Source organism: Opisthocomus hoazin, chromosome 1 (genome assembly GCF_030867145.1).
Source record: "Opisthocomus hoazin isolate bOpiHoa1 chromosome 1, bOpiHoa1.hap1, whole genome shotgun sequence".
Lineage (NCBI taxonomy): Eukaryota > Metazoa > Chordata > Aves > Opisthocomiformes > Opisthocomidae > Opisthocomus > Opisthocomus hoazin.
In genome coordinates, this window is record NC_134414.1 from 97160825 (window position 1) to 97186622 (window position 25798).

At 39.0% G+C, this 25798-nt stretch overlaps 1 protein-coding gene across 19 annotated transcripts in view; it reads right to left on the minus strand.

The window, feature by feature from the left end:
- The window catches only part of DMD (dystrophin), a 1341705-nt gene that overhangs the window by 203698 nt on the left and 1112209 nt on the right, over positions 1–25798 (minus strand). For all 19 annotated transcript variants that reach the window (XM_075430270.1, XM_075430262.1, XM_075430225.1 and 16 more), the window contains one exon: positions 2170–2342. In XM_075430270.1, coding sequence (XP_075286385.1) covers positions 2170–2342 — 173 coding nt within the window. The remainder of the gene's footprint in view (positions 1–2169; positions 2343–25798) is intronic.

A 25798-nucleotide genomic window follows, 5' to 3' on the forward strand; every position in this document is an offset into this window, starting at 1 on the left:
CTCTGGAAGCAGCGATGGGGGGGAGCAGCAGGGATGTTGTGTGCGGAGTTGCAGGAGGTGACAGCCAGAGCAGCGACCAGAGGGCTTTCGGAGGGGACACGGTCAAGGAGCCAAGTTTCTGAGTCAGGTTGGCTCCTGTCTCCCGTGTTTATCTCAGCAAATTCAAGCTTCCACCTCCTCCAGACAAGGGCAGCAGCTGGAGGCAAACACTAGGGTCTTCGCTTCTACCCTGCTTATATGAAAAAATATGCACAAATTGTGACCCATAGCGGTTTTGTTACTGCTGCTGTACTCCAACCTTCCCCGGACTGGTGAATGTTTTCCCTGAATCCATCTTGTTCTGCCCTTCCTCCAGCTTCGGGAATACACGTTCATGTATGTGCATGCTAGCATACATTATAAGCATACACTCGTGTATTTATAACTGGGTTCAAGCATGTGCAGACAAAACAGGTAATAGGAAAATCGTTTTAAAAAATGAGTTATTTGTAAGAAAGAAAGTGTTTATTAGGACAAACTGAGCTGTTTTATCAGAATGAAAGAAAGGTAATAATGGAATTGAACTTGGCTTCTCTTGATATTTACCATATATTTTATCTAACGAATTTAGGAAAGAATGCCCACCTAAGCGGAGAGACAGCATGGGTCTTCTGCTTCAGCAGTCTAAAATTTGTGCTAAATAAGGAGACTTGTGGGACTGATGCCTGGGAAACATTTCATGTGTCTGCTCTTATACCTCTTTTGTGTAAGCTTTGCTAGTTATAACAAAATCCACTCTATACTCTGTGATGGAAAGGATTAGCTCCAAGCAGGCAGACTGAGAATAGCCTGTTCATTCAGTCTGGAGGCCAGCAACATTAAAATTGAACGTTTAGAAGTTAAGAATTGTTTCTCATCCAAATCAATAAGCTGTTGAGCACCTTAAGCCTTTTATTGAAAGCAAATATTTTGGAGAGGAGGTCTGTTGCTTTGAATGCTTAATGCAAAAAGTCACTGTGGTATAACTAGGGTTACTATTTCTGACTCGATTAATGGCAGTGATACATCAAACTGCAAAAAACGAAATACAGGAAGTCCCATATATTTAATTAGTGATCTCTGGCCAACGGACTGCTTTTCTTATCTCAAACATGGCTGGATTTGGGCAAGTTCATGGGTAAAAAGCATGTGAATTAAAAAACATCTCAGAGAGACCTTGAAGGGTTATAGCCCTCTTCTTATGCTCCTCAGAAAAAAAGAGGAGAAATGTGTCTCTTTTTCTTTAGCTACTAATATCTTTTCAGTCTCACATCCTTCATTTATTTTTAACGATTGATGTTATGAAGATGGCTTTTGTCATTACGCAGACTGACCTCCCTCAGAGCCTGAACTGAAAAAAGCTAATATTTCATACATTGCTTTGAAAAACATTTCTGCCTTTTGTTGCCCTCGGAACTGCCACCAACACACAGCAAGCGAGCAGAGATGAAAAAATGCCCAAGATGGAATGCAACAGTTCTGGGTTGCTTATTGTAAAAGTTTTATTTCTGAAGAGAAGCCTCCTGGACAATTTCTTTTGAAAAGAAATCTTCAGCCCATCAAAGCCTGCACCTCCATTTCACCATTTGTAACATTACTATTTATCACATCTTTTCTTGCTAGGAGAAGTTTTTCCTCTGATGACACTACCTATGTATTTCTTTTACCCCTGGATTTTATCTGGCCATTCTGCCCACTCTCCAGACAGTTGCCGAAAACTTAAATAACACATCTTCTCATTTGCAAGGCTATTCTTCATTTTGCACTGGAAATAGCAGCCTTAGAAATAAAGCTTATTATAAATATGGGTTGTTTAATCACTTTCTTGCGTGACTCATTGATAAGTCATACCCAGCTCTAGAAAAAGCCTGCGTTTAGAGCGGGTACAGTCACTGTTTGAACATGCTAATCTCTCCTTCTCTAATTACAAAACCTCATCATATGCCTCACATCCTAATCCTCTACTATCATTTTCACAGCAAAAAACCTAATTATTCTTACAAAGTTAAGCCAACATTCAAAATAGCACAAATCATTTCAAAATGGACAAAAAGAGTGCTATCAAAACCTACATTAAACCTTTTTACTGGCAAAATGCAGCATTCCCTCTTACACACCAATTGTAGGCTTTCGCTTATGTCCAGGTCCTACCTAATGTTCAGAGATTTCTTCCTAAGCTCAGTCCATCGGAGGTTCATGTTATCCAGACGTCTCTGCAACAGGGCTGCATCCTCAGAGCCTTCCAGGGACCTCAGGATTTTCTGCCCGTTTTCATCCAGGTTGTGAAAGATGTCAGTATGAGCATCGATCTCTGCCTGTAGCTCCTATGGAAGCAATAGAAAGCAATGCGTGTGATTCTTACAAAATCATAGAAACGATCACTTCTCAAAAGAGTGCAAAAATTCTCAGTGCAACTCAGAGCTGGCAGAGGCTTTGATTACTCCTTTTACAGCAACATGACGTATTGTGTACGCAGGTATGAAGGCCTTTCACACGAAGGCCATTTGCACTGAATAATGACCTTTTTTTCCATACAGAGCATGCTGCAAAAAATTTCAAAAGTTGAAAGTCTAGCCTCTGAGAGGTGGCAAAGCAAAGAGAAGATATATTTACAGTGCTGATGAGGCGAAAAAAGCCCCACAAAACCTTCAGGATGTCGGGTAAATCTGACCTGCACATGATATGTCTTCCTGTGCAACATTTTCAGTTTGAGCTGGGGACTGCAACACCGGTCCTGCTGCATGGCGGTTCCAAGAAATCTACGCGTCTGCAGCAGCCGAGAATCAGAATGCCGAGTTCACTTACATTCTGTTGACAGGACGCATTTCGGAGCACAGGCCTCAGCAGTCAATAGCAATAAACAGCCACTTTGTGCTATATCAAAACACTGGTCAGGGCCATGGCTGTAGGAGGGCCTGAGAATAGCAAGGACCTAGAATATGCAACTGGCAGCTCGCGTTGAACAGCCAACTTTTCTTATCACTTCATAACTGCAGGCCAGCTCTACATTTTGAATTCATTTTCCCCCCTCATTTTTAGCATGGCTGTTTCTGCCAAAAGAACATTCTTTAGAGAGCTGCCTGCTACCAGCGTTCCTGCCTGCCCACATACTCAATGCAGCCTTTGTACGTTGGCTGCCCTTCTCCAAGACGCTTGCATGCTGCAGCTCCACAAGGTCACAGATTCATTCGCAGTGAACAGTGGTTGAATCAAGCTCTTGAAACAGAATAAAAATAAAAATAATAATTTGAACGTGTACATACATGAGCACACATATACCCTGTATGTGGCCACACAAGCACAAAATTACTTCTACTCTCAAACCAAGAAGTACACAAAGAAACAAATGAAATGAACCAGTGAAGAAAGCTCTGCATTTTCTCCTGGGATGCTTAAGCACTAAGATTTCTGGTGGTGCTTCTTGCTGCCTGAAAAGGAAGCGCAGGGGATGAAGTGTGAAAGGGGAAATGATTTATGGCATTTGAGAGCAAGATCCAGCACTAACTGAGCATCACAGATAGCCCCCAGCGGAAAATGGTTGTAATTTTCTTTATAAGAATGACTTTGAAGGAGGGGAGCATACAACTTGTCTGCTTGGTGTGTTCCTAATTGAATTGGTTTTATTTGATATTTTAAGTGCAATGTTGGCTGTGCTGAATCATGAGTAGATTGTCCTTGTTCACCTACTGCTGTTCCAAATGTCATTTCCTGTCCCTTTCTGAACACCTACTTCTTGCACAGTAACGACCAGCACTGTATTTGGAGCAATTTCTAGGAGGGCTAGGAACGTCTTTGATACAGGAGTTCTTATCCAAATGTTTTACTTTATCTATGGTCATCCTAGCAATAAAGTAGTTAGGAATGAGTTTGGAATACATCAGAGGTAATTCTGCAGAATGCAACTGTATAATAAATATTGTATTTATTGATTGATTTTAATTAGACAATTTAGATTTTTAAAAATGCCATTATTAAGCTACATAACTATGTATCATACTCCAGGTACGAATGCCCTTACTTGAACATTTGTACTTTATTTCAAGTCTGAATGCTGCTAGCTTCAACTTCCAGCTGCAATATTTTATTTTTGCTTGCTTGACTGAAGAATACTGTATTACCTAATTCCTTTCTCTTCATGTATGGATTCAGAGGTTTTATTTAAGCTAGGTTAAGTATCACAAACCTGAAGTAAACAGCCAAAACAGTATGTAAGAAAGGATAAAGTTCACAGTAAAAAAGTTCACTTTTAATGTCTGTATACTTCTAAGTTCCTTCCACATTAAAAAAACAATAAATCTACTGCTGAATGAGAGAATTATCATATGCACTACCTGTTGCACAAAATGCTTAGTTTTTAGCGTAGTGATAGAAACAGCTAACAACTGCCTTTTCCCGAGCAAGAACACGTGCCATGAAACAAGTACATCAAATAACTCTTCACAGTAGGAAGCTGTCAAACCTATGCCTTTTGGTGTTTTACCACACATACACTCACAGCATTCTCTAACACACACAAAAAAGCATTATCACATTTTCCTCATTTTTAGAAAAAGTCTCTCGTAGTCTACACGGTCCATGCTTTTCTCCTGACACATACATATTTCTGAAAATAAAATCAAGCCATATCCTTTTTATTTCAGAATACTGTACAGTATCAAAATAGATTTTTACAGTTAGTTAAACAGACCACAGACATGAAAAGTGAAATACTCTTAGCAAAAGCTCAGTATTCAAGACATGGTTTTCCTTATTCCAAATTACCTATGTAAACTGCACTTTTCTAATGCTCCTAAAAGTAGTTTATTCCAGCTATGCAGGAAATCTACACTGACAAAGAAGCAAGACAACAACAAGGATATTTACTCCATTTTGGTTGGTGCATTTCAGATCCTTTCTTTGTGACTCCTTCACATCCCAGAAGAAGCATAGTACATATAAGAGAAAGATCTATACACCTTTTATTTGTTTTCTGCAATAAGTAATTTCCATGTTTCAAAAATGCAAATGAAACATCAATATGAACTAGATTCTTTTTCTTGACAAGAGTAAAGCAGGAAGATCTATTTCATCTCATAAACCGCTGAGATATTTGCAAAAATATGCTGTCATTACACATCATACCAAGAATCATAGAATATAGATTAAATATAGACTATTTACTGCATTTTCACTTTTTTCCAGTGTGTTCATACAAACGGAGGAACAGCAGAGGATGAAAAATCAATTTTGATATAATTCTAACTGAGTTACAGCTGGACTTAAGTTGACTCTGTATGCTGCATTTTTGCTGCAGTGGTTATTGCTGAGGCTGTGTGGAAACAGATTCCCTTAAAAAGAGCAGGTAGCAAAAGGAAAAACAAATAACAAAAGAATACGTTGGCTACAGTACCTCATTAATGAGTATTGTTTATTAGCCTAAGTTATTTTTCAGATTCACATCTTTTTGATCACAAGTTACTGCTTAGAGTGAGCTGAACTGCTTAGGAAGAACTGCAATCTCATCAAGGGCAGATTTGAGAGTAAAATCCTCCTTTATTAAGACGAACTATATAGTTAGATGATAAAAGGTACTGTAATATTTGTTCATGGAAACCTTCCTGAAGAGCTATTACAGGTTTCTACACATTTTAAAATGTATATTTACATTACTATACTATATAGAATAAGTCTAGAACTAAGTCACAGAATTAAAAATGGTAAAGAGATGAAATAAACTTGTCATGAGGGGAATAATCTTCTTGGGCAAAAGAGGGTGAGAAAATTTGCTCTGCTGTTTCACTTTTGTCCTGAGCCCTTGAAATCCGTATGCATGATTTCAGGGGAGATGTAGACTAAGGCAGCTGTAAGAGAGCATGACCAATACTGCCAAAAAGCTATGGGAAGGATGTATTTCTCACCTGATGAACTCGGTTCTCCCCGTTGGAACTACTGCTAGCATTCTTCATAGGAGCACACATCCTCACTGCCCTAATGCTCTTAGTAGGTAGGAGAAATTCACCTGTGGCTCCACATGTTTTATTTCACACAGAGCCCCCTAAAACACATTAGAGCCATCACTGTGAAACCTAGTGTATCGGCAGTCCTGCTAGCCTCCACATAGCAGAGACAGTCCTGTAAGAATTCAATACTGTTTGAGATACTTTATCAGAAATACTAAATCAGTGTCAATATCCTTCACTTCTCACATGCAATATACAGGCATGACATATAAAGGACATGACACATGGCAAAATCTGCCATTATTTCGGTTATGCATCAGAGAGGGATTGGTAGGCTGCAAGTAAAACACAGTCCTAGAAAGAAGAAATTAGTTACACTGTTCGGACTGTACATGAGTCAGACTAAGACATGGAAATTAATGCATCACAGCTGACAAAACATTTATCTTTTATGCAAGGTAGACAAAAGTTAATTATGTAATAATTTAAAGAAATTAAAGCACTTAAATCCTCTACAAACTCAGTTCTGTTCTTGGAATTGTGCTTTTCATTTCCAATGAAGCATTTTACATTCTTTAGGTACTGTACAAAGTTACTAATGAAATAAATGGCATTGACTGAAGTATGAAGGCTCACAAAATTAGAGACAGCACCATCTGATTAAAGGAAATCAACACGGAGGAAAAAAATGATCTTTATGACAGTAATTAAAAAAATAGTCAGTCTGCATAATTATATACATATACTCAAAGCATCAGCAAGCAATACCTGTGTGGCTATACAAAGCTCAGAAGTACTATACTTTGCAGGACTGTTTCCGTAATACTAGTGCTGAAACAGCTTGGAAAGCTATCATAAAATTACTCGAAACCAAGTCTAACACCTCTGTAATCCCTCTCCGTCTGTGTAGTTAGCTGAATTAATTGTCCCCTTCATATTTATATTAACAGAGCATATTATATTTCCCTAAAAAAATTCTGGAAAAAACCCAGCTAAATATTTTAAATAGCTTAAATTAGTAGCATATTTACTTAAACCTCTTATACTGTACAGACAATATGAATGATGTAATCCTCCTTTTTCCATTTTCCTTTTTTTCCTCTTTTCCTACCTTCCTTTTTTCTTCCTTCTGCTTTAGCTTTTGTCTTCCAATGTTTTCTTTCCTTCTTTGCTTCCTTTATTTTCTCTTCTTTCTCCTTTCCTTCCTCTTTCTTTCCTTCCCTTTCCCTGATTTCCTTCCTCTTTCGTTCTTTCTTCACATCCTCTTTCTTTTCCTTTCTATTTTATTCTTTTTACCTCCCTTCCTTTCCCTTCCTGTCTTTCACTCTTTCTTCCTTTATTTTTCTTTTTTGTTCTTCTTTCTCTTTTCCTTTTCGTTCTTTCCTTTTTTTCTTTTTCTTTCTTCCTTTTCCTTTCCTGCCTCTTCATTCTCCTTTTCTCCCTTCCTTTCCCCTCTTTCCCTTTCCCTTCCCTTCCTTCCTCACTTTAAAATACTACCTTCTGAAAGTAAAACAAATTGTTTTTATCTTCTTTTATGGTGATGTCAAAATCCATCAATAATTTGGGTTTCTTTCTGCTTTTATTTTTCATTCTCATTGGTTAAACATCATTTAGGGTGCCTGGAGAAGGCAGAACTTGCAAACTTATTTCATACCAGTATTTTTTGTTGTTGTTCTAACAACACTACTGAGCAAAGAACATCTATAAATTATAAGTCTGTGCTCTATGGACTTGAAGGGGATAGAGTAGCTCTTAAAGCTTGGCACAGTCTGTTTATTTTTACCAACAGGGGAGTTCCGCTGGTATAACCAAAAAAGATTCCTCCCTCAAAGTTTTTTTTTTGTAACCCCTTATGGCTTCTACAGATGTAGGAACTGGAGTCACTGTCTGTATTTTGCAACTCTGTCTAGCACAGCTTTTGGACTGGATATTAAATTAAACATCCTACTTGCTTTTATTTAATTACATCTAAACTCCTGCAAGTATCTGATTCTGCCTGAAGCATTAAACTCTGTGTGAGGGTTCAGAGAGTTGGAGACTTCTTTTTTTTAATGCCGCTGCAGACTCCAGCAGACTTTGGAGGCACAAAGACCCACGCACATGGCACCTCTTTCAGGATCATGGCTTATTCTTCTGTCTGCTAGATAGAGGAATGGTTTTGTGAGTGATGTAGTTCTGGAGATGTTGAATTGATGGCTACAGCACAGCAAGTCCAATGCATTTTAAGCATGAGTGGTAGACTCAGTTCAAGATGCACTTGATCTATTTCGTTTGTTTCTGGCAATAGAAGGCCAGTTTGCTCTACTCTCTGTGACAGTCTGTCCTTGTGAGCTGGTCATTATCTTCAAAGTATTTGAACATAAAGAAATATATTTTAAAAAATAAACAAACCAAACAAAGAAACCACTTGTTCTAGATTGAAAATACTGTGATTTAGATTTATGATGGAACAAAACACTGAAGTATCTTTTCTGCTTTGCAAGACACTACTGGTTCAACTGGAATTCCCTCTTTTAAATGTCATAGTTCTTCTAAGAACTGGTTGTTGGGTTTTGCAGGTTTTTTTTTTCTTCTCCCCCCCTGCCCCCCCAACAAAATACAACTAATTGAGATAAGATTTTGTGACCTATTTTGTGTCCAAACAATCTAACAGTAAGAATCTAACAGTGATGAGAATAATGTTTTATTACCATATAGACCACTTTAGCTAACTGAACCAAGCTCTGTCACAATGAATGAAATGGGAAACAAGCTCCCAGTCCCTCCATAAGCTTTTAAACAATTTGTTCTCCCGGTTCATAAGCAGAACTTTTATTGGGTCATAGAATGAGAGCATTTACTGAGCATTTTACATAATGATAAAAACTTCTCAAATGAGATTTAAAATGTAATTAAAGGGCAGAATTATTGAGTTGTAAGCATTGTTGCAAAATGGCTATACATCATCATGCCATCAAGCCTCCTATTCAGCTAGCCTATGGCATGACCCCAATTCCAGTCTGCTATGATTACATCTCTGAGTTTCATGCTAATGACTTGATTAAAAAGAAAGATAAAAAGGTCTTTTCTACTGGGAAGATAAGCTTATGAATATCATTAAGGCATTTCTAGGTTTCCAACACATTTTCCAACATAACAAAGGGTAAGAGTTAGTCCTCTAAGAGAGGATCAAATGTTGATGAGTGGAAGCTAGAAGTATAACTTTACTCTGCAGAAAACAACCCAAGTAAGCTGTATCTATCACTGTTATGGTATTAAATTCTACAAATCACAGAATTAAGAAGGGACCAAAATTCACATTCAAAAGCTTCTTTCATCTAAAAGAAGATACAAAAGCTTTATTTAGCAAACTGGGCCGTGTCAGAAAAGATCATAAACAGGCAAAACAACCTTCAATTTAAGTTATTTTCAGAATGCAAGAGATTACATGGTGCATCTAAGGATGTAGCCATATCTTGCTGACAGACAATAACTGTGAAAACATGGTGCAGGCTTCTTCATTTCATTAACAGTGAGCTGCCTCAGCTATGGAGTAGTAACCCTTAAGAGCACCAACCCAATCATCTGAACTTATGCTCAAGTCTCTGTTGTGCAGATCTTCATTCACAGGACTGGCTTTTCAGACATAACACAAGGCCTTATATTTCTCCCTTGTTCACAGGGAAATAATCAAACAAATTTTTATGAGACCTCTACCAACTAATTTGTATTCGACTATAATTAAGTATAAATTACTACATAATTCCATGTGTTCTGGGGAAGTTTATGGATTTCTCGGTGTGTTTCTTGAAGACTGAGAGAAACTCTGAATGACTACTTTCAGTTGCATGCAATGAAAATACAAATAAATAGATAAAGAAACCAATCTTTAAACATACAATGCTTTCTACATTTATAGAGATAGGTTCATCTAGGATTTGATCCAGTCAAATCCTTGCCATTAGATTGAAGTGGTATAAACTATTCTGGTAATAGTAATTTTAATGGAAATTGTTATTTTTCCCGTTTGTCTATTTTTCTTGTCGTTATATCTAGGATGGAAACTCTAATTAGAAAGAAACGTTGTGTTAGTTTGAGGTTACACTAAGGCAAAAAATTCCTGGTAGTCACAGCAATGAAGAACTTCTACTGTGCTGTATAACTATATGATATTTATTTCACTACCACAGATTGTGCTACCTTTCAGGTAACCAAATGCAACAAAGCAAACAAAGCATGTGTTCTAAAGTGGGAGCTGTGAGTGTTCTGTATGTCACAAAATCAGCCACCTCTACTGAGATGCCTAAATATGGGCTTAGATATCTGCCTTTGAAAACTCTGTATATGAGGGTTGAGTGAGTAGGAGGGAAACAGCATAAAAGCGCATGTAGTCCTACACACAATTTTCTGAAAGTAAAACCATTAGGCCGATTACAAACTAGCATAGATTTCTAGATTTTAGAAGGCCGTCTGCTCCCAACAAATACGCAGGTCCTGACCCTCGTACTTCAATGAATGTCTAATCCCATTACTCCTGCACATTCTGTCAGCACACTCACTCTGTCAATCTTTTGGCAATCATTCTGCAGCAAAATAATTATGCTGCTACTTTCAGCATGTCTAATTTTGTCCTGTCCTCATTTGTCAGAAGTGAAACAGTAGCAACACAAAGGCAGCACCCTCTGCAGGAACACTTACTTCTACTCAGTTACTCAGGCAAGGCCTGAAAGTCCTGCTGGGTAACCTGGAGAGCATCTACCTCTGTCAGTTCACTGATATCCCAGTACTTCAAATTGTTACTGATTTTCTCTTACAACAAGCAGCCAGAAAGGCTGAACTGCACAACTGTGTTAAAGCCTGGATAAAAAAAAAAAAACTTGTGGAAGAAGAAAGGACAAAGTTTTTTTTCTCTGTCACCAACCCAGAGTGAAACATATTTCAGATTTCTTAATTATAAATGATCATTCATAGAAGAAAAATATACAAGACTGTATATTTGTTTCACAGAAAAGGATCTAAGGTTTCAACTCACCAACATGTAACAATAAGACATCTCATATTTTACCACCCATGGAATTCATATATACTTTCACCCTTCTTCAAATATACAAACATACGCAATCCTCTTCCAAACCCTTTTAAAATAAAAATTAAGAGCATTTTATGATTAAACTATTTTGTTCCTATACATTATCCTAATTCCTTCTGTCACAAATAATTTTTACAATCTCTTTTTCTTTTTAAAATACATTCTGAAATGTCACATTTTTGTCGGTAACATATTTGATGCCTAGGGAAAAACACTTCATACATCAGTTTCATAACATAATGTTTAATTAATTAAAACAATATAAAATCTTATTAAAACTCTAAAGAGAACAATGCAGAACATAAAGCAGAAACTAGAGGCCTCATACATTACACTTTAATAAAACTGTTTCAAGCAGAACAATAACGGTAATGGTTCTAGGGCTCCTTTTAGAAGTTGGCACTGTTTCAAAGATAATGAGATTTCAATGAGGAATTTATAGTACTTCAGGTGTTGCTCTCTACTAAGACGCAAGATCCGCTGCAGTTAACTGTTCTTAATCAATGGCAGGTTAAGTGGGACCCAGTGGGCTTTATGCAAGAGGGAATGCTGAAAAAGCTCCAGTGCTTCTGCACATACTTGTGTGAAATTCTCCCTACCTGAGGTCTCCTGAGGCAAGCCCAGGGAGGCCAGAGACTTGGGCGGCATAAAGGGCAAAAGTACACTTAATCTTGATTTTCAGTGGGGATGCAGGCCTTGCTAACGTGGCTTCAGGATCTTCTGACTTCCTAGGTTTTAAGCAAGAGGTGCCAGAAAAGTTACCACAGAGAAGACCACCCTGTGGCAGTGAAGTATTAGCAAAGTTGCTTCAACCCTTCGATGTTGGCTTTTCCAGTCACCGCACACCAGAATTCACCAAGTGTTGGCTGGCTCACCCATTAGCAACGAACACAAGCTGGGCTTAGACTGCCCTGAGATGTTAGTTTTACCCTCATGATGACATTATAGCTGGAACCCTGCCCAGTACGAGGGCTACCACACCTTCAGTTACCTGGTGAGACGCCAATGGGCCAAAGCTACCATCTGTAGCATTATGGCACCTCCCTGTGTGAATGGACCCCCTCTAAACCCTAAAAATGGGCAGAGCCACGGAGGCTCAGGTAGTCCTGAACAGCTGTTGCCAGAAGGGCTGATATGGTGATGAAAGCTGTCAGGCTCAGGACCAGGGTGGCTGCAGAAAGGACCTGCCACCAACTGCAGCCCACCACGAGGTCCTGAAGGTAACACGGTGCTACAGCTTTGCTCAGTGGTCTTTTCCTTCTGACACTCCAACACAAAATCCTCAGCTGCATGCTCACACCAACACTAATCACAACACCGGGATTTCCACTTTTAAACCACTACTGTACTCCCGTGAATGTCCAAAGCCCAACAGCCAAACTAAAATGCATACCACTACTTCTGGTCTATTAACCTGTTATTGTTAACCTGCACACTGAGATGCTTAACCATTCAGTATGCTGTTGTATTGGGGAACTGCATTTGTGAGGAATTTGACATAAATAGAAAAGGTTCATCCTCATCAGCTTTCAGCTCCAAGAATTTCCACCACTTTCAGTTCTTCCAAAACAACCATAACCACAGAAGAAGAAATACCCAGAAGTATATTCTGCTCTGAGTTACTTCAGATGACGTAATAATGCATTTTGACTGCCTCAAAATAAGCAAATAACTGGCAAAAGTTCAGAATCTGAAAAAAGAAGACATTTTTAACAAAATCCTTCAAAACAGCAACTTTAACTATCATATTGATTGGTGTCTCTGTGGCAAAGTCTAATCACATTTTGTTGCATCCAAAAACCAAAAGCAAAGTTGAACAGGATGCCTGTATTGAGGGGTCTCTGAAAAAGATTTACATCCTGAAAATAATTATTTGCTATTTTCTTGTATTTCCTAGCAAGGTGCATGTGCTCCCACAGTAAATACAGTTTCAGGTTAGAAGGATAAATATCATTGAAAAAATAATGAGATCATCAGCAAATTCTGAACATGTAGATAAACATATTTTTTAATATTAACCTTTTTGGGTTTTTTTTTAAGAGAAATGTTATTTGGGGGAGAAAACCAACTTCTGATCATGCTCATCAGGTTGTCATTTAAAAAATCAATTAATTCAAATCACTGACTTTCTCAGATTCATCAACTAAAATAAAATACACTTGTTCCCTCTATCTTCTTTTCAGGTCTGGTAAAAGAGAAATAATTCCATTATCATAATAAAAATGAATAATTTTAATTCAGAGGATCTATTGGTGAAGTCATGGAAGTGTTTTCATCTGGATAGGAAAAATCAGCTCCGAGATCTGCATATCAGGACAGCCACCTGCAACCATTATTTTCACCTTTTCAAGGCTTATTTATATTTTGTTGGAGTAAAAATGCAAGCCTACCTGAATTTTGCCCAAAATAAAGATTTGTAACACTAACAATAGTAAAACTATAGCCAGAGAGACAAATGTAGATATCATTATGGGAATAAAGATAGAAGTAGATGATACACTAAACTATTCAGCTTTCTGCCTCAGAAAAAAACCCAAAGCCAAAAAGCAAAGAAAAGTGACATAGAGACTCTTAAAACAAAAGTGTACTTAACACTAAAGAAGGGAAAGAGGTGGGTCTGATGAGCATACAATAAGAGAAGTCATGTAGGAAATATATGTGGAATCAAAAAAAAGAAAACCCTTCCTTCCTAGAATCAGACTCTATCTCTTTCAACTTAAAGAACTTGTGGTTGAGATATGTTCTCAGAAGACAGAGTACACTCTCTTCAGTAAGTCAATATATTAGACAGGTCTTAAATACTGCAAGAAAGACATATGCTGCTACTTAAGTTACTGTAGAGATCAAACATGCCACCTTCTCCTACCGCCCCTCCAAAGTATGTCATCCAGGCCCAAGTTTATACCCTGGAATTGCTTTTATAGCTCCTCAGTCAAGATTATTTATCAAGCACTTCATAAATTGCTGACATAAGACACCGCAAGTACTTGATTTCAATACTAATCACTTCAAAATTGCTCTTACATGCAGAAGGTTTTTAATATGTTGCTCTCATTCGTCTTGACAATACACTAAATGTGACACAAACATGGAGCTGATGACGCTTTTTCAGAAATCTGTTCATAAACTATCCCAGTGTACTACAAACTCATGAAGTTTATGAGTACACTCAGAAACAGGACTCAAATATCTCTGAAAACTAAAGACTTTGCTCAATCACACAGTCCAGCCACATCAGTAATACCACCATGCTGTGGTGGCACCACAGGCAAACTTGGTGGAGACACTGGCAAAACTAACATATTAGACTGCAGCAAAAAGGAAATGGCTATCAGTTTATTATTAAAAATAAATGCTAACTACTAATTAAGAGGGGAAGTAATACTTTCAACAAAAAAACTTTAAACTGTAAAAAGCAATTATTATGGAAAGCTGGCTTGCCATACTTGTGTTACTCTGACAGCAGCTTTAGCCATGACTGTATATACCAAAAGTTTCCGAATGGCGTTCATATAACATACCCAAAGCTATTGACAGTAGCTGCTTTCTGTATGGACCCTGCCGATAGCAGGCAGAAGAACCAGTATAAGCTGAATTGAAACACGGAAGGCAACAGGACTGCTGCCATCTGAACCTCGTTCTCCCAGATTCTCTCGGCATTCAATCAGAACGCAGTCAACACACGTTAAAAACAACCCCAACAACCACCAGCCAAGAAAAAACAACCTCACATTCAATTTCATTGTGAAAAAAATACACTTTGTTTATACACACCTATTAGTTTTCACGTCTATCTGTATCAAGCCCAGAGAAAGAAGGAGCACCGTTTTTACCAAAACGCTACTTTGGACTTAATAGAAATGTTCTCGACTTAATAGAAATGTTCTCACTCTTTCTTACACCTAGTTTTCTCTGCATTCCCTGAGGATTAACACCCACTATTTCTACTCTGTAAAAAGCAATTTCATAGCTTCCTTCATCTGTTTCTACTCTTTTCTACAAAATGTTCCCTTCAATATTGTCTGTGAACCTTACTGGCTGCTATCCGCAAAAGGCTGATTTATTGGAATTGCTACAATTACAAGCTCTTTCCTTACGAAGATTTTCTTCCAATTGTATTTTGGTTTACCATCCTCTCTCTACAGAATTAGACTGATGCATTTTATCTTGCTTTTAATCGTTTGGCAATGTACTTTGAAATTTTTCGTAAAGCCAGAAGATGAATAGCATCTCTCTCTGTTTTATGAAGGTGGGTTTCCTGCCTCCCTTCCCCCCCTCGCAACGATGGAACAAAAAAGAGAAGAAAGAATTGTAGATTGTATTGCACAGCATGAAAAACAGGCACATATGGTTTTTGACATGGACAGCATCCAGATATGCTGAACAACATCAGCCATTTAGAAGCGTTCAGAAGAGCTCTGCAACCTGTGATTTTTTTTATTTATTTTCAGTTCTTACTGTCTTGATGATTCATTCAAACTCTTAGCTTGGATAAAATTATCCTTGGATGTTCCGACTAAAAGCTGCTTTTTAAAAAGTTAGGTACTTTGGATTTTTCTCCATTTCAAAAGTAGAATTAATCCACTCTCCAAATGAAAAAAAAAATGCAGCAAAGTCATAAAGAAACAGGATTTTCAGCACAGGGTAAAGTGGAATTCTAAAATATATAAGCTGGTTACCATGATCAAATATCAAAGGTTGAGTATGTTTAACACAACGGTTGGAGCTGTAATGAAAAATTCACCTTTCTACTCTGTTGCAACAAAAAGACATCTTATACATGTTGGGTGCAACAAAGATTAGAAGAATGCGAGAGTGCACAGATTCTTAATTCTACTGTTCAATTAAAAAAACTGCCAAGTGAAAATGTACAATACTATACAAGTCCAGACATGTGTCTGTTCAGTCACACCTGCTACAAAACACAGTACTAGCTGACATTTAGGATCACAGAATCACTTGGGAAGGAAGGGACCTCCAGAGGCCATCTGATCCAATTTCCTGCTCAAAGCATGTCCAGTGAGAGCAGGAAACTCGAGCCTTGCCCAGCTGAGCACTGAATATCTCCAAGAATGAAGATTTCACAACAAACCCCTTTTCACAGAAAAAAAAAAAAAAGAAATAATTCCTTATATCATCAGAAAGACCCACGTTCCAGCTTGCCCCTGCTGCCATCCTGTGACTGTCCACCTCTCAGAAGAGTCTGGCTCTGCCATCTCTTCAGTCTTCCATCAGGCAATTGTAGAAACAAGTAAGATCACCTCTGAGCCCCCTCCTCCTCAGGCCAAGCAAGTCCAGCTCCAACAGCTTCTCCTCATGTATCAAATGCTCCAGCCCCCTGACCACCTTGGTGGCCCTGCACTGGACTCCCTCTAGTATGTCCATGTCTTCCTTGTATTGGGAAGCTCGAAACTGAACACAGCACCCCAGCTTCAGACTTTCAGAAGTTGAACAGAGAGGAAGAATCGCTTCTCCAGACCTGCTGGCTACGTTCCTGCTAACAGGGCCCAGGATGCAGTCAGCATTACCTCCCAGCCCCACACACAAGGGCACAGTTCTGGCTCATCTTCAACTTCTTGTTGATGAGGGCCTTCATACAATTTTCCGCAGAGCTGTTTTCTAGCCAGCTGGCCCCCGTCTGTACTACTGCATGGGTCAATGCTCCCTAACTTGATCCTCTTCTACAGTGGGTAATGCTTCACTCCCAAAGACTCTGATAGTAGGCCTGGGGACCTTAAAGAGTCCAAAAGGCAGACTTTGCCAGTGAAAACTGAGATAAGAAAGGCGTTGAGTACCTCGGACATTTGCATGTCCTTGGTTATGAGGTCTCCCACTCACTGTGCAGTGGTCCCACATTTTCCTTAGCCTTCCTTTTGTTGCCAGTGCATCTACAGGAGCATCTCTCATTGCCCTTCACATCCCTCCATAAAGACCCTGTTGAACTCCTGTTTGTCTTCCCTAGGTGGTGTGCAGTCTTTTCACCTCCTGCTGCAAACTCCTACAACCACAGCAGACCTGCCACAGGTAAGGAGACTGCTGTCTCCAGACCCAAGAGACACACCAGGCACCCTAAATGGCTAGAGACTTGGTGGCACTTCCCTCAGGATTTCTTTCTGAGTCAAAGCCTCTGACGTGCTGAGGACAGTTGCTCCAGTTGGTGTTGCTGCCCTGCTCTCTTGCACATCAAAATCATCACTGTGCAGTCCTCAGCAGAGCTTCTGGCCTCTTTGCACCCTTGCTGCAATATCTGGCATGTAAAAATGCTCATGACTTCCATGATACAAATACATTTTGACAACACATATTGAAATCATATTATTACTGAATATTTGTGTTTTCTACAACATCCATGGCAATTAACGTTTTTATGAAGTTAAATTAATTGCAATATATCATATTCTGATTTGTAGAAAACTGTAAATTTTCACACTCACTGATTCCAAAATCTTGTATATATGAAAAAGTGAATGAGGGGTTATTTATAAGAAACAAAGAAAGAGGTGAGGAAGTAAAGATAACAGCATGAATCTGCGTTACTGTGTAATACGAGAGTGCATATGGAGGGCGAGCTTCCACCTTTGCACCACGGAGTACAGTCTGCTCACAGAAACAAATCCAGAAGTTACACATTCCCTCTGGAAATAATACCTCCTTTTTTTTATAATCCTCTTTGAAGTGTCACTGTTGCTTTCATCAGAGAATTAGAGACATCTGTGAATGGCTTTTAATCCCAGAAGACTAAGCGCAAAAGAAAAGTAAGAGACACATGATATGTTGTATGTCTTCGAAAAAGGCCCTTTCTTATTAGAAGCAACGCCAAAAAAAGATCCCATAATGATTGTATGCTAACATCTGCATATGAAGTCCCGATAATAGGAATTCTAGTCTAGAGGTGGGAAAAGAGGCAGAGAGAGAGAGACTAGATAAAAAAATTACTTCTATCCCAGAAGTAGTTCTTGATGTTTTAGGACATTGTCTTAACCAGTGGAATGAGCATAAGAACTCCCAGAGATTTAAAAGACAAAGTTAGGCAAACTATGACTGACACAGGGTAAGTGTAATGTCCCTCAAGGCACTCATAGCAATAGTCACTGTTATGCTATGTAGTGTAATGCCACTTACCGCTATTATCTTCTATCTACATACGTTTGACAACTAATCAATTTTGGGTAAAAATAATTCTCATGACATAGATCTATTCATAACTCTGACAGAGTAATGTCCCTATTTAATAAATATTCACTGAGCAAGGGATCACAGTACACCTGCGCTGTGCACTCATTTAGTCCTAGGTCTCACCAAGATTAAAACTTCCTTTCACATACACTGCTTTTATTTCAAATGACTACTGAGTTAAACTGAAATGCTCCTGATTAACACTAGTGTAAGAAAATTTTGGCTCTATAGTGAAAAGCTTACTTTCTTTTCTTAAACAGGAGAAAATCTGCTGACTGACCAACACACTAAAAGAGAACAAGCTAGCTAATAGATACAAATTCTCTAAAACCTTCTGGAAAAGGCAGCTTTATTATTTATCTTACCTCCTTTACCGAAGTACTTTTGTTAAAATGCAAAAATAAAACTTGATCCCAAATTTAAATCTGAGAATTTGCCTGTATTCTTTGAACAGCTTCTATACATTTGACTTGCTAATAGAGAAAATTCAGAAGTCCCTTTCCACACCAGCGAGTTTTCTGAAATAAATACCCTTGCACATACGGAGATTCATAATCTAACTGAATTGCTAAATGAAACACTGAAGCTCAGTTTCCCAGTGGGGCTCCGTGTTCCCTTTGCAATCTTTCTGAAAGCCTAAAAACCAAACAATGACATTCAAAGTTCTGATGCCTGTTACTCAGCAACTGAGTCTGTTTGCCGAAGGCATGCACAAGTGAGGACAGACATGAGTTGCCACTTAAACAATGTCTCCAGAGGATGTAGCCTTAGAAGAAAGAAAATGAAACAAAGTAGTCTGTAGGAGGAAATTTCAGAGGCTGATAAAAAAAGGGAATAACTGCAAAGCTTTTACATTTCCTCTTTTTACATTCATTTACTTGCCAACGGACATGTGTGGCACCCAGAATTTATCCTAGAGAAAGGAAATGAAAAAGAAAAAAAAAAAAACAAAAACACGAGAAATGACTTTACAATTTATATATTTGCATATTTGATTAAAAAAAATCAAAATAATAGCTGAAAGAGGGAAAGCCTCTTCCATAAGCAAAGGTATGATGAACAGGAAGTAGAATATCACCGTCATCCTTCAAATATACCTATACACACGTCACAGCAGCCATCTGCCAAAATGATCTTGCTGTCACAGTTAATTCCAAGAATCAAACACACACAGTCTGTTCAGCACAACACCAAGCTGCATGCAGATGGGATGCGAGCTCTGCACTGATTTACCAACAACGGCAGCTGATCCCTAAGCCCCAAAGACAGCAGCACCCCGAATTCAGGGATGGAAAAGTAACCACTGCCCTGGATACAATTTTTATCTTTGTTTTGTCTTTATTTAAAGAGTATAGATAGTCTAAATACCACTTTTTCAGTGAATTAGAATTAACATCCACATATTTATGTGACTGCATGCTCTATGTCACGTGGAAATATATACAATGATCTGAATACTCCAGTTACAGTATTAGAACCTGTCCTGGTTATGGCTGGGATAGCTCGAGAGAGATGGTACACACCATGAGGCACCCTGTGGTTTTACCTGCGTGACCATGGAGAAGACATGAGGAGGTCGGATGGAAAACCTACCACTGCGCTAAAGGCACAAGTACATGAGTTGCAAAGAAAAACAATCAGAAATGAGGGTCCTCCCAGGAAAATTGCTGCTCTGATTTACAGTGGGCAGTTCCCCAGACAAAGCAGATGGGTAGATTTTACTTCTGATCCTAGGGGAGGAACTTCTGATTGATTCTTACAAGATGTGAGTACCAAGGGTGGGGTAAACCCTGTGTGCAACATGAACCCCTTCCTCGATAACAGTTACTATGGTCAGAACTAGGGGGCCCTGTCTCCAGTCAGATGGAGGAAAGGGACAACTGGATTTACTGGACTATGTGGATTCACCTGCCCAGTACATCAGATCCATGAGAGTATAAAGCAATACGCCCTGTTCACTTCCAGGTCTTGTCACATTGTAGGAAAACACTGAAGGTGCAAAGCTGTTGTATGGAGTCCTACACGACGAGTCAGAAGCCACTGAAGGACAAGGCAAATCAAGTCAGTTTGCAGAGGTGAAAGCCATCCAGCTGGCTTTAGATATTGTTGAATGAGAAAGGTGGCCAGTACTTGATACTGATTCATAGTTCATGGATGGTGGCAAATGCTCTGTGGGGGTGGCTACAGCAATGGAAGAAGAACAACTGGCAGCACAGAGGCAAACCTATCTGGGCTGCCCCATTGTGGCACAATATTGTTGCCCAGCTAGAGAAGTTGGTGTAAAAGTGCGTCATGTGGATGGCCACATACCCAAGAGTTGGGCCACTGAGGAACATCAAACAACCAGCAGGTGGATCCGGCTGCTGAGATTGAAGTGGCTAAGGCGGATTTGGACTGGCAACATAAGGGTGAACTGTTTATCACTTTCTGGGCCCATGACGCCTCAGACCATCAGAGATGCAGCATATAGATGGGCTCGTGACCAAGGGGTGGGTTTGACCATGGATGCTACTGCACAGGTTGCCAATAAATGTGAAACTTGCACTGCAATTAAAAAAGCCAAGTGGGTAAAGCCTCAGTGGTATGGAGGACAATGGCTAAAATATAAATATGGGGAGGCTTGGAAGATTGACTATATCACACTGCCACAAACCTGCCAATACAAGTGCCATGGGCTTACAGTGGTGGAAGCAACCGTCAGATGGCTGGAAACCTATCCCTTGCCCCATGCCACTGCCCAGAATGCTATCCTGGGCCTTGAAAAGCAAGTCCTGTGGCGACATGGCACCCCAGGTAGAATTGAGTCAGACAATGGGACTCACTTTTGTAACAGCCTCATAGACACCTGGGACAAAGAACATGGTATTAAGTGGGTGTATCACATCCCCTACCATGCACCAGCCTCTGGAAAAATCCAGAGGTACAACAGACTGCTAAAAACCACTCCGAGAGCAATGGGGGGTGGGACTTTCAAAAACTGGTATACTCATTTAGCAAAAGCCATCTGGTTAGTTAACACCAGAAGATGTACCATTTGAGCTGGCTCTGCCCAATCAAAAGATCCACATCCTGCAGAAGGGGATAAAGTCCCCATAGTGGGACACATGAAGAATACGTTAAGGAAAACAGTTTGGTTTATTCCTTCCACAGGCAAAGGCAAACCCATCCGTGGGATCGTTTTTGCTCAAGGACCTGGGTGCGCTTGGTGAGTGATGTGGAAGGAGGGGGAAGTCCAATGTGTACCTCAAGGAGATTTGATATTGGGTGGGAATAGCCAATAATTTAAACTGTATAATATTAACTGCCATATAACACTACATGCCATTACTTTGATTAGTTGCAACATGTCAAATCAAAGCTATTACAGTAAGAAGAACCCAGATTAATGAAGAACGAACTTTGATGAAACCAAGCAAAGTGCAGTGCTGATACAGTCAAAACTTCCTTGAGATTGAGACCTTCAACCAGCAGACCGTGGACATGGGCTGTGACTGATACACCAGCTGTGAGCTCCAGATGCAGCATGTGGCAATTGAACCCTACACACCATCCTGCTGCTGCACTCAATGTCATGCACCTGCTGCATCGCGCCAAAGCCGGTCCTGCTCTACCAATTGAGTGGGTTTCACACCATCTCTCCTACCCTGAAAGACTGTTATAACAGATGGAATCCAAAGTCATGGACTAAATTAACTCAGTGGACATTTTAGAGGGATGGCTGATAGACTAAGGGAATGATATCTGTGTGTATATATCAAAAGACAGGAAAAGTAGTGATGTGAGACCTGAATACAACGTAATGGTACACAATAATGGGTAGACAATGTCTTGGTTTCAGCTGAGATAGAGTTAATTTTCCTGCTGGTAGTTGCTGTGTTTTGGATTGAGTACAAGAATAATTCTGATAACACTGATGGTTTTCATTGTTGCTGTGAAATCAAGAACTTTTTCCAGTCTCCCATATTCAGCTGATGAGCAGGTGTGCAGGAGCTGGGAGGGAGTGGAGCCAGGCAGCCAGCCCAAGCTGGCCAATGAAAATATTCCATACCATAGACATCATGCTCAGTTTATGAATGGGGGTTGGCCAGGGGGCAGGAAGCTATCTGCTCTTCTCATTTCTGTGAGTTTGAATCCTTTGTTGTCTGGGAGTTCAATTTTTTTCAGGAAATTCAGGATTTCAGGGTTCTACGATCACTACTCAGGGACTGGCCACAAATCAGTTGTCAGGTGGTGAGAAAAATTGTACTGTATACATTTTATTTTGCATATTCATTATCAACATTATTATTATCATTAGTATTACTAGTACTGGGGAGGGAGAGTTGTTGTCTTATTAAACTATCTTTATCCCAACCCACGAGTTTCCACTTTTGTCCATTTCTCCTCGTCATCCCACTGGGGGAATAAGCGGAGGAGTGAGCGAGTGGCTGTCTAGTGCTTAGCTGCTGGCTGTTGGGTTAAACCACAACAGAACCATTTCTGGCAACGTGGTAAGAAAACAGAAATTTTGTTCCATGAAAAAGATGGACTTTTGGAATTTGCTTTCAATTGAAATAAATTCTAGGTGCTTTTTTTCTGCTCTCTCCCTAAAAAGCAGAAAGAGTATCCTAACAGGTAGCAAGCCAATGATTCAATCACTTGCTATGTAAAAACCCTAGGCTCCTGCAGCTTTCTCTTAAAAAAATAATTAAAATTGCTACTACTTTTCTTACAAGCTGACATTTAAATGAAGCTGTCTAAAGTTGTTAATGATTGCTATGATGTAGTAAAAAAAAAAAAAGAGAAAGGATGATTACTAGAAAGCTGTGTAATATTTAGTTTATTTTAACTGAGTCATTTGGAGGATGATCTAGAAACGATTTTTCTCCAAGTTTCACTTGAAGCTGTCACCCAGAATGAGATAGGAACATTTTATGGATGACTGACTTGGAGAGGCAACATGGTTCAGATTTCCTTTTATAATAATCTGGGACAAAAAAACCAAATCTGCTACCTAATCAAAGATTACAGTTAATCAAAGAATGCTTTAAAACTGTTCAATTTTTGCAGTTTTTCATCTTATATAAATCCAAAAAACAGAGCAAGAGACAGACTGATTTTCTCCACAAGTAAGACTTCTTTCACCTGTGTCTGAAAAAGTGTTACAATGACTAATTATAGGCAAGCTGTCACTGAAGTTACATCTCCCCATAACAGAGATCTGAACTTGATATATTTTATGATTGAGAACAACAACAGCCAACCGTGTTGGCTTCACAGCGTTCATTAGTTATTAATAAAATTTTCTGAAACTTACAAAACCAGACAGCAAACATCACTGAGGATGTTACATCAGACAAGTAACATTTCCATTTCACCGGTATGCCTTCAGGCAACCGCTCATGAAGAGAAGTTTGGCCATCTCTGTCGCATTAAAAAAGGAAATTTCCCTTCAGAAAGATGCAAGCACAGACAGGAGTGGTTCTTTTCTGGTAAGCTGCTGTACAGATATCCTTAAGTTTATTGGCTCAGTGATTTTCCAATGCTTTCTAATGAAATATAACTAAGACAGAAAATAATTTCTAAGCCAACCAGTTCTCAAGTCTAGCTTCGGAGCTAGGCAAAGTTAATTTGCTCTTGGTACCAGTATTTTGTGCTCTTTTACACTAAGCTTATCTTAAGTAACTGTCTGTATTTTGAAGTTCGAATTCTGAAAAGGAAAAAGGTCTTATTGTTTTCTTGCTATTTCAGTTGATTTCCTGATTACTTTTCCCACACACTTAATTTTTCAACACTTTCTTTTCTTTTGCACCCATTGAATATTTTTTTACCTTTACATAACAATTAAACACTGCTACTTCAGCAGGCTGCTGCTAATGAATAGTGCAGTACAGGTTGGAAAGATTATTAGACACATTTTTCAAGCTTGCATAAAAATTATGAGCTTATTTTCTTGTGGTAGGTTATAAACTAGAGATCAGGAAGATATTGCTCCCATTTTGTTGCACTGTGAAAAAAAAAATGCAAGTACTAGTGAAGAGAAAATTCTTGACATGAGCTCAGAGTCAGATTGGTCAGAACACTTTGAAGATGCCACCTTTACTTAAGCACCTCGAGTGTCATCATTAGGCTAGGAAAAAATTAAATTTAAATGAATAGATGGATAGAATATTAGAGTGGACTCAGAAAAAAAAAAGGCAGCACTTGTAACACAGAAAAGTGGGATATAAAGACAAGCAACAGAGAAGACTAAAGAAACAGCAGTCATCTTAAAATTTTGATCCCTGCAACATGACAGGCTGCCGTCCTTTCCCCCTCCAGCAACTCTGACTCACTGCCTGCTATATACACTGCACTGGCTACTTTTGCTATTTGAAATTTAGGTTTTGTGGGGTTTGTTTTAAAGCAAAATAAAAAATAAACTGCTGTGCCAAAATGCTATTAACTTATAATATTTTTTTCGTCTTTCTGTCTGGGCTAGGTACTTCTGAGACCCTCTGGCTAGTCTGTAAACACCCTAACGTAAGCGTTTGCCTTTATATTGTTTTGTCTGAACTACTACTAATCCTATTTAACAGATGCTCAAGATGTTAAAGCAGAGATTTATTTCAATAAATTTTACATTTTTACAGCTGAGTTAATCATCATTGCTCCAGGCTGGACAGAAAGAAGCCTTTCTAGGGCATTGGAATAGGCTGCCCAGTGAAATGGTTGAGTCACCATCCCTGGAGGTGTTCAAAAAATGTGTAGATGTGGCATTTTGGGACATGGTTTAGCAGGCATGCAGTGCTGGGGTAATGGTTGGACTGGATAATCTTAAGAGGTCTTTTCCACCCTTAATGATTCTATGCACCCTATAACTGGCTCCTTCTCTTTCATATATGAAGGCAAGCTGCACAACTTTGTTCCAGTGATGACAACCAGATTTTAGGCATCTGAAATTTAGTAACCTTTCCAACAGACTTCATACAAAATACTAAAAAAAAACAAAAAAGTGGCAGGAGAGGAAACTGATCTGTGACACTGCTCATCAGACAAGCTGATCTTCACTCTGCCATCCGTTTCTTCCTCTCTGATACATACACATGCACACAGAAACACACTGATTATCTGCGTATGTACATGAATCCATTCTTTCACACTTCCCCTGTAAAAAAATACAAAATAAAATAAAACTAGGTCATTCCAACACAAGCATAATAAAATGATCTGAAATCAAAATATTTTCAAAAAAAAGGAACTACTGTAATGCATAACTCAGGATGGAAGGCAGCTGGGTGTGAGTGTGCTTCTCAGTTTGAGAGAATCACTTTGAGCAGATAATGAAGCTCATTTAAATTGTTACAGTTCTACATAACTGTATCCTCTGAATTACTGGCTTCTGTTTTTCTCTGCTTTATCAATCACAAACACACAAAAAATCCTCTTTGGCAGGGCAGGACGACTAGCTCCTTGTCAACAACTGCATTCAGCAAAAAGGTCCTGAAGTATAAAGATTTCAGAAAAATACTTGTTGCGCACCTTATGAATTTCTGTTTTTCCAAATCAATTAGACATGAACAATGACATGAGAAACTTAAAGGAACATTTTGTACAGGAGTGAAAGGCCATGTTTTTG